Source organism: Sinocyclocheilus rhinocerous, unplaced genomic scaffold (assembly GCF_001515625.1).
Source record: "Sinocyclocheilus rhinocerous isolate Xijiao unplaced genomic scaffold, SAMN03320098_v1.1 scaffold1470, whole genome shotgun sequence".
NCBI lineage: Eukaryota > Metazoa > Chordata > Actinopteri > Cypriniformes > Cyprinidae > Sinocyclocheilus > Sinocyclocheilus rhinocerous.
Genome location: NW_015652166.1, coordinates 68,255 through 78,767, shown reverse-complemented (window position 1 = coordinate 78,767; position 10,513 = coordinate 68,255). Strand labels below are relative to the sequence as shown.

General features: G+C 36.0%; 1 protein-coding gene across 4 annotated transcripts in view; it reads right to left on the bottom strand.

Annotated features, from left to right (window-relative positions):
* Window positions 1-10,513, bottom strand: part of LOC107713913 (CUGBP Elav-like family member 3) — a 29,382-nt gene that overhangs the window by 16,592 nt on the left and 2,277 nt on the right. For all 4 annotated transcript variants that reach the window (XM_016519562.1, XM_016519563.1, XM_016519565.1 and 1 more), the window contains exon 2: window positions 10,108-10,190. In XM_016519562.1, the coding sequence (XP_016375048.1) occupies window positions 10,108-10,190 (83 nt within the window). The remainder of the gene's footprint in view (window positions 1-10,107; window positions 10,191-10,513) is intronic.

Here is a 10,513-nt window from a genome sequence, read left to right as displayed (position 1 = left end):
GAGTAAGTGAGTGTGTGTGTGTGTGTGTGTGTATGTGTGTGTGTGTGTGTGTGTGTGAAAGAGAGAATGTGAGTTGCAAAAGATAAAAATACTAAAATGTATCTTAAAAAAATTAAAACTCTATGTATCCAAAATTTCTCTATATTTTATTCAACAAAAAAAGAGGAGAAAAAAATTAGACCCCCACCAGTTTTCATACTTGGGGTTGCCAGATGTCAAGAGTTTAAATCCCCCAGTCAGAGCTTCTCTCTTAAAAGAGCACATCTTCTGTCCTGTGTTTACTAGACCTCTGCCACCTGGCAACCATCCGCACATTCTGATTATCTGAAAACACTGACAAACATGTGAGTTTAGCGATCTCCGCTGAGAGATTCGGCTCACACCTCTGTGCCACAATACAACATCTTTTTGTGTTGTTTGTCAGTGCTGTAACTGCTTACATGTACTCTGGATTACGTAATCAGATTCCAAAAATTAAGTATTTGTAATTAGATTATATTTCATTTTAAAATGCTAATACTCATACTGTTACTGTAAATTATTCATAATGTATTGATTTTCCCTAATTCATTTTTTTTATCTCTCTTAAATGTTCATTCAGAATATACATATACATTCAGAAAGTCCTCTAGTTTTAGGGATCTGCACTCTCTGTCACTAGTCAGGTGACTGTAATTACACAGAAAATGGAAAGGCCACACAATTAGTTCTTCTGCAGTTCTTCGAGGAACCCCAGTTTGGAAAACCCTGGTGTTATGTAATGTTTAATGCACTTCATGATGTTGACAACAAAGAATGGAAAATATTTTTATACAAGTTAGGTCAAAAGTAATCTAAAAGAGGTCTGAATACATTACCTTATATGTGTAATCCAACAGATTACATTACTAACTACAATTACCGTTATGTAACTTGTAATCAATAACGGACTAGCTTGTAAGTGAACTACCCAGCACTGGTTGTTGCAATAGAAAGACATGAATATAATTTGGACTTACTGGAATTAATATTGGGCATGTCGCTGTTTTAGCTTTTGAGAAAAGCGTTTGAGTTTTACCAGCTTTCATAATGTAGAGAATGTGAAATTTTTAAATTCTGATAATATAATGCATCAGGACACTAGGTGAGGTGAAATAAAGCATGCGTATGTGTTGAAATTATCTAGATTTGTGCTTATAGGTGAAAGTGCAATAACAATATATAAGTCAGTTGTAATTTCTCAATCATAATCAGCAAGCACAATTAAAATCTTGAGCAGAATAACTGTGATAATTAGTTTAACCATTGTGCAGCATGACAAAAAATGTGGAGAAAAAAACGTTTTTAACTGACTAAAGGTAGACTAACATTCCCAGATGTTTAGTCGACTAAAACTTGATTAATCAAATAACAGGCTCAGCTGGCTCAAAATAAAACCACCAAGACCGATTTCACTAGGAATGGGAGAAAAAAATAACAGTAAAACATAAAGAATATAATATATAATCAAAAGATAGAGTTCTTGACATAAACAAGATTTTAAGAAAATACAGAGAAAGATGAAGACTAATACAGAGCATTCTTTAAGTGTATTTAAAATCAACTAGAGTGATCAAATTAACCGCTGTTTTATCTGTTGACAGTGTGTGCATAAATCAGACATACATAATAAACATTATTTGGTAACACTTTTTTTTAAGGTGTCATTGTTACACATGAATTAGTACTGATTTACACATTAACCTACTAAAATCTGCTTGAAGTACACTGATAACCCACCACAATAACACAGGTGTAAAATACAAAATGTAACATAAAAGACTCCAACATACATGATCGCAACAAAAATACGAAAAATTACAATTTAATAAAATACACTCATTAAATTTGATGGGAACCTTTTTTTCCCCTTAAACTGTGGCTTGCATTTTTACCTCAACACATATTTAATATTTTATTTTATTTTTTACTGCACATAGTCTTATGAATATATAATATATAATGTCAGCATATACAGTATATATACAGTATATATAACCTAATATAATTTTTGCAATAGGCCTATAGCCTGCTATATATGGTAAGGTAACCTACAGTTAACAGGTTTCAGTAGTAGTATTCCACATGCTTTTCTGCCGAAATTACAAAGCTTTTTATCAGTGTAGGAGTGAAAGCAGGAGCGAGGGAGAGAAGAGACACGCTCTAGTTTCTAGAGTCACGAAGCTCATTTGTAAAATGTCACGAGCGCAGCGATGTGCTTAATCATGGAGAGAGATAGAGATACTGAGAATACAGGAGGACTGAGAAACTGTGAAGGACAAACTGCAGATAGACAACACTGTGAAGACATGAATGAGAAATGAGAGAGAGAGTGAGAGAAAAGCACACCATGAGGAGTGAGAAAGAGAAATATAAGGAGAGTTGAGGGCCTCGAGTGATCAACAAACAAGAAAAAAAAAAAAAAAAGAGCAAAAACCCCCAAGACATTTCTTAGTTGTCAGTCCAAAAGGTCGCTTGCACCACCATTATATTTCCTGGGAACATTTACTATTCACTATTTCTGTAACACAGTGACACTCCGCATCGCCATGGTAACAGGCAACAGCCTCCTCCGTTGTCATGGCAGCATGCTGACCACATCATCATGCTGACGGTAGGTAAACAAGGATGCTTGTTGCCAGGGGCAACAGTTCAAATCAGTGGTTAAACAAAGGATAAAGAAGAGAGAGGGACAGCAGAGAGAAGAACAAATAGAAGAGGAAGAGAACGATGAGAGCAGAAAAGAAAAGAGCAGAAAAATAATTTTTCCTCTAGTCTAATTGGTGGAGGGTAATTAATAAATACATACATGCATACAATGATGTACTGAAAAAAGCTATCAAAACACACTCTCTTCTAGATGATATATAAAATGATTATTTAATAAAGCATATCTACACGTCCACGCAGCAGAATCCTCAGGCACCTCATCATAATCCTGCTAGATGAGGGTTTGATTTAAACACATCTGTAGGGTTTGTATTAAGTCTCTCTCACACATAAATAGATTTTCATGCACTCGCTCACACACACACACACACACACACACACACACACTCCTCCTGTACAGTTTACAAAACACACACACACAGCAAGATGCACACGCTCTGTAAATCTCGACCCTGCAGTCATTCTGAAAGGATTTTTCATGGATTATGCTGTATTAAATTTGAGGATTATTCAACAAATTGCATTTTTTCACCCTCCATCCCCAGCCAACATGCACACTCCGAACCTCCTCGCTGTGTGTGTGAAGCTAGTTTGATATTTTGTTTTCATGCTGGATTACAATATAAAACAAACACACACACACACACACACACACACACAAACATTTCATTTTACAACACAAGCATGCACAATTGATTTTTCTTTCTCTCCCAAATTTCCATTCCACATTCACTTGTTGCATCATTCATGTTCCCTAGCAACCTTCCATCTTCTATCTTATACTGTGTGTGTGTGTGTGTGTGTGTGTGAGAGTGTAAGAGTGTGTTACTAATACAAAAACGTGTTGCACTGTCTATGTGGCAGTGATATTCTGGAAAAAAGAAAACTAAGTTAACTGGTTTTATTCAAGTCAATATTATGTAATATAACTGAATAAACTTTCACTAAAAATTATACCAACAAAACAAAATTGTATAAGTTAAATCAAGTAGAAATAGCTCTTCAAGGTAACAAATGCATGCCACCAGTTTTACAGTGTAGATAACATTAAGTGTGAGGTGTAAGTGTGATATAAATGTAACCGCACAGCTCTCCTCAACAAACCTCAAGATCGGATACTGCATGAGCCTCAACAAGCAGCATTAATAATTTCCCTCTGATAGCATCACTGTATCATGGCTTCATGATACTATTTTATGTATTAGAATGACTGCACATTCAGACACACTCCTAAAAGAGCTGCTGTTGTTCAGATCCTCACTAATACTATAGCTGATAAAACGAGATACAGAACAGGAGATGCCTACAAACACTGAGGGTCACATCAGTTTAACCCTGTCAGATGCCTCAGTGCAGACTGACAGCTGTATTTCTCTCATTAGGGTACAGGTTTATTTCCCATCCTCCCACAGCTCTATTCATCTCTTCATTCTCCCTCTGACCTTCCTGAGCTCATTCAGCTCCTCTCATCTCATCTCTCCTCACTGCCCCAATCCCTTTATCCTCCAGAGAAGAGAGAAAAAGAGATTATCAATTAGGAATTGGAAAAAAATTGAGATCTTAAACATAAATCTGACTGCAATTTAACTTTGGATTTGCATAGAGGTTTCAAAATTTTAGCAGAAGTGGGTGTATACTCTACTGTTCAGCTGTTTGGGGTTAGTTTTTTTTTTTTTTAAGTTAAAGAAATCTCTTCTTCTCATCAAGGATTTGATGCATTTATTTGATCAATATGCAGCAAAAACAATAAAATATTATAACAATTTTAAACAACTTCTTTCAATATGAATATCTGTTAAACTGTAATGTATTTCTGTGATGCGCAGCTGTATTTTCAGCATCATTACTCCAGTCTTCAGTGTCACATGATCTTCAGAAATCATTCTAATATGCTGATTTGCTGCTCAAGAAACATTTCTGATTATTATCAATGTTGAACACAGTTGTGCTGCTTCACATTGTTGTGGAAACTGTGACACATTTTATTTTTCATGATTCTTTGATGAATAGAAAGTTAAAAAGAATAGCATTTATTTGAAATAGAAATCTTTAGTAACATTATAAATATCTTTACTGTCACTTTTGATCAGTTTAATGCATCCTTGATGCATAAAAGTATTAATTTCTTTCAAAAATCTTACTGACCCCAAACTTTTTTTTAGCAGTTGTATATGTACAGTCTGTATGCATCTATCTATTAGGACTTTAATTTAATTAATTGCATGATATGCTGATTAATTATTAGTCTATGTAAACCTTTGGCTATGTATCACATCTTTCTGTTTTTTAGCATACTGCGGCATGAAAGCAGTAGGGCTGCAACTAACGATTATTTTGATAACTGATTAGTTGGCTGATTATTTTTTCGATTAATCGGATAAAAAGGTCTTTATTTTTTATTGACACAATACACTATTCCACATGCTGCCCAATGCTGTCCTTCAAACTGACGTGCCAACTGAATGCTATAAACATACTGTATGATAAACACATATCTATATCTATGCTATACATTATGTGCAAAAGAGTTATAAAGCACAGTTTAAATGGAGAGTTTAAACAGACAAATAGACAAAGGACAGTTTAAATCCCAACACTAAAAATGGAGATAATAATGAAGATAAAGAAAAACACAAACTCAGTGTTAACAGACGAGAGGAATATTTTGCATGAACACACACATTCACTCTGAATACATTAGCCTGTTACTGTCATTTCTTTATTCTGTAAATGTAAGGAACGTCTTAAATTTATATTCAACGCTGTTATCGCTTTACAGTTACTATCATAAAATGCTTGAATTACATGTTGACTTTTAAACCTAAATTTAACATCCAATAACAATATATATATTTTTGCACTGCATATTAATCTTCTCCCTCTCTACTGTGCTCAGTCTGTTTTGAAGCGCCGCCTGACAGGATGAACCATGTTACACTAATGCATTAGCTTGAAGTTTAAAATAAAGCATTGGCATGTTTTGGGCAGCTTGGATCATGCACCTTCCCCGAAGCAGCTCACTCTGTTTCTTCCACTATTAATGTAGATTCATTTAGTCCATAGAAATGCGTTATTCATTGATATAATTTGACGTGACTGGCAAAAGTATTCCATGCACGGTGGGCAGACGCAACTAATCAGTAATGACATTCATTGTCAATGATTTTCATTATCGATTTTATCGATTAGTTCTTGCAGCCCTAGAAAGCAGCATGTCAAACTTTTTGATTGTGTCTTATGCACTCAATTTTTCTAAGTACAATAAATGAACAGGCTAGATTGTATGCTGTTTATCTGTCATTTTATTCCAAGCTCTAGTTAGTATTTCTTTACTGTCTATCTCTATGCTACTCACTGCTCAATCAGAATTCATTGCACACCCATCCCAAACTCTGCTGCGTGACTCCTGTTTGACCTCTAGAAATCCTCTTGGCTTTGCTCTGGACTCCAGCAGCTGCTGCCATTGGATTCATGTCACTGTTTCTGTGTGCTGCTCCACCCCCTCACTACCCACAATCCATTACTGTCCATTATCAGACAGTGTATGTCCCAGAACGGCCACTGCCAGCGCCGATATGAGCCTCCTCATCTCTGCACTCCAAGAGACACCGCCTGAGTCACTCTGGGAAGGGAGTAGTATAACCCTTACGAAAAAGAAGTTTATTCAAGTGTGCTATTAGTATACTTCTTTTAAACTAAAAAATAGGAAAGTATACTTTCAGTCTACTTTTTATGTACAGTACTTCTCAGACATGGGCTCTGTGTACTTCTCAGAAATATACTTAAAATGACATTTAAGTATACTTGACTTATACTTAGAAAAAGTCTAAATATATTTTAGCTATAATTGTGCTCCTAGAATCCGTGTTTTCATTGTTATACTGTAGGGGGCGCTAGTACACATCTTCTGTACAGAATTTCCAAAAAACACAAGTGAAGAAGAAACCGAAACAACAGATGCTTCCACATGTATTCTAACACGATCATCAGACATAAAACAGCATCAAAACTGTGTAAAGTTGATGTAATGTCGACCAATGAAGAGGTAATAATAACTGTCAAGCTTTGGGGTGTTGATCGACTTTATCTACGTTTTGATTATCATTCTGAATCCAATTCATAGTCTTTTTTCAGCTTTTTGTTCAAAATGGTGTTTATTTCTTTTTTTTAAATTTTTTTTTATAAAACTTACCCACATTCAAGTGTTTATAAAAAAAGAATGCATGAAGCTATAATAAAATGTTTTTGTTTACAAGCAGATACCCTGTTCTTTTGATGTTTTGTATGTTCAGATATTCATGGAACAAAATATATACAAATTAATACCTAAATAGGGACAGAGTAGTATACTTAAAGTATGATGTAAAGTTCACTTAAAGAAAACTTACGAGTATACTTGCAGTATAAAACTACTAAACTAGCAGTCTACTGAGACTGTACTTCAAAGTGTGTTAAAAATGCTACAAGTATTTAATTAGTAAACTATCAGAATACCTATAAGTTCACTTTTAGTATAGTTGCAGTACAAACTAAAAACATAGATGTAAACTAGTAGTGTACTCAAAGTTTACTACTGTTATACTTAAAGTATACTTTCATATACTAGAAAGTGGGCCTATTTAGTCCCAAGGAGTATTGAAATAGTACACTTACAAGTATACTACTAGTACACTGATATTTGTATACTAACTACATAAAGTATATTTAAAAATATACTTGAACTTTACTTAAGTATACTTAATAAAATAAACTTGAAGTATGCTACTTTTTGGTAAGGGAAGCCATGAATATAACTACATCATTTAAATGTAAATTCATTTTAGGGCTGGGTAGTGCATGCAAGTTGTTTTCTATAAGCAGTTTGCATGCTCGTGTGTGTGTGTGTGTGTGTGTGTGATCAGATTCAGATGAAAAGCAAAGTGTGCTTAATGGCCACTAATTACATTTAGACTAATGTGTTTGTGATTTATGTCCTTACAACTGCACTCCCCCCCCCTTCCAAAGTGTAATTAGCTAATGATATATGCCTTCATAAAAACATAAACATGCTTCACCGCACACACACACACACACACACACACACACACACACACACTCACACACATACACATTTACTTATGTATCCCAATGGAGGCCTTCCATATATTTCTATTGTTCTTAGTCAGCTGGTTATCAATTCTATAGACTAACCCCACACCCTAACCTCAGCACTAACAGAAAACATAAAAATGCAAACTACAGTGTAGTTAAATAGGCACGCACACAATAATTCACGCAATAACTTTCTACTATTTCTAAATGATCAGAAATAGCAACATGTGTGACTGTTAAGGCCTGTTCACAACAAAGATTTACAATGATAAATATAACTAGACATTTGTAATAGTATAGTTGGAATCACTTTCAGAGCAATTAGCCAATCAGAATCTACCGACTGTGAAGAGCTTAAGCATTTATGACAGAACTGCAGCGCGCTTATAATTAACAGAGTGTTATCGTCCATTGATAAGGATGCTTATATAGTTATCATTATAGTTATTGTCAGTAGGTGTGGACGCTAATATAATTAGCATTATAGATATCATCCATTGTTGTGAACAGAGTTATTGTTATAGTTATCATTACAGTCATCGTGTGTTGGTGCGGACGCAAATATAGTTATTACAATCTAATAGTTCGAAAATTTTATTTATTGTTGGTTTCCGGTCGTAGCTGTCAGACAAGATTTGGCGTTATGATTGGTCAGATCGCCTGTCAATCAATTTCTTTGCGAACGGTCAGTTGGACTTAGGATACTGAATCTTTGGGTACGAATCCCGTTAAAAACGTGACTCACGATGAAAGAGCTGAAAGATGAGATATCGAAAAACAAGCTAAAACGGCATGCTTGCGATTGCGTTTTTCGTCACATTCACTTTTGTTCATACTATCGGGTAGGTTTAGGTGTAGTGCAGATGGTACGTTATTTTAAAACATCACGGAGCATTAGAGTTATAGTGCCACTCAACGGACATTTCACGTCAGAAATGCAGTGACACGTACAATAGCAACGTCACATAAAACGGACCATATGCACGTTCATCTGTTCCGGGGAAAATACGAACACTCTTTTAGCGCCACCCAGAGGACATTTCACATCGAATATGTCACGATGGCAGTAAGTATTTTGCGTCTTGCGAAAAAGTTCCCAGAGGTACGTTTTCGTCATGAGACCAGGTTGCAGTTATCCATTGGTGTGGCCACTAATATAGTTATTGTTATAGTTATCAATTGTTATTTAGTTATTATAGTTATTGTTCTTGGTGTGAACAGGACTTTACTCCTAAAACGTACACAAAGAGCATGTGATGCAGCAGTGATGAGTATAAAAGCAGAAGTGCACTCACAGAGAGACAGAGAAAGATGCGGTGTTATATCACTACTGCTGACCAAAGTCAACTAAGCATTCAACAAATGTCCTGTTGTGAACACACACACGCACACACACACTCACACACACACACACACACACACACACAGCAGCATTAGAGAGTGAACTGCTCATAATTGCACTTCCCAGAGGACAGCGAGGCCACGACACACACATAAACACAAACATGATGTTTCCTCAGAAGAAAGAAGGGAATGAAAGGAAAAGCTGCGAGCAGTATAATATCTGTCTTTGGCTGCCCTCAGTTATTGCCCATTGTCTTGTTGTCTTTCCTGAAATTAAACCAGTGTTTGTGCTTCAGTGATGCACAGAAAGGGCCATCTGTCACCCTCAACCAGGGATTGCCTGTATTTCAATATAACATCTGATAAAATATCAGACCAATATCACTTTTGAGCACATAATAGGACAGAAATGAAGACAAAAATGTGGAATGACAAAAAATACATCAAATGGGGGACAAAGACAGAGTTTGCAACAGATCAGGAGGAAAGAAACAGAATTAAAGGATGCAACTCTCCATCCAAAGAGTGTCAGAGAAGCAGAAGGAGGCAGAGTGGCGGGATAGAGAGAAGATTGTCGGAGTGATCTTCAGCTAAAGGTCAGCCTGGTGTCACGCTGCTAATAGGATTAATTACTGCATTTGCACCCCACCAACCCTCCATCCCCCTGTCATCACTCTCAGCCCCAGTCTGTGACAAACAGCCGCTCTTGGCTCTGCTCTGCACCGCGTTTACATTTTAATGCCACATTTCTGAGAGCCTGCAGCTTGAAAAGGTGTGGGGAATAATCCAAATAATCTTCGTGGATGCATACAGCTCGTCACTCCAGTGGAGTAATCCAGATGGACACACACTCTCTGAGCTGAGCCCGGTCTGGATGTGTTTACAGGACACACAGAGAGAGAGAGAGAGAGAGAGAGAGAGAGATGGCAGGACATGAAAGGGGATAAAATGATAAAAACACACACACACACAGAAAGGACTCACCCCTGGCAGGGTTTTCTGTTCATGAAGAGCACTTTGTGCTTTAATGGCTGACTCCCGTGCACAATACGTCAGAAAGGCACATCCTAAGACAGAGAGACACTGTTAGTATTCATTGACAGTTTATGTTTGCAGAGTTTTATATTTATATATTTATATAAATAGACATAATTTTCATTCATGCAAAATTATTATCATCATCAATCATATTAAAATATTTTGAATTATATTAATTCATTAAGCAATGACCTACATTTTAAATTGAAATTCAATTTCAAGTAGTTTTTTCTGTACTTCTTATAGAATATATGCAGCATGATTACACATGATGAATGACAGAAATGTAATTTCACACTCATTACATTTTCCCAGTGAGGCTTCTGGGATAGCTCACCCTGAACTCTCTCTC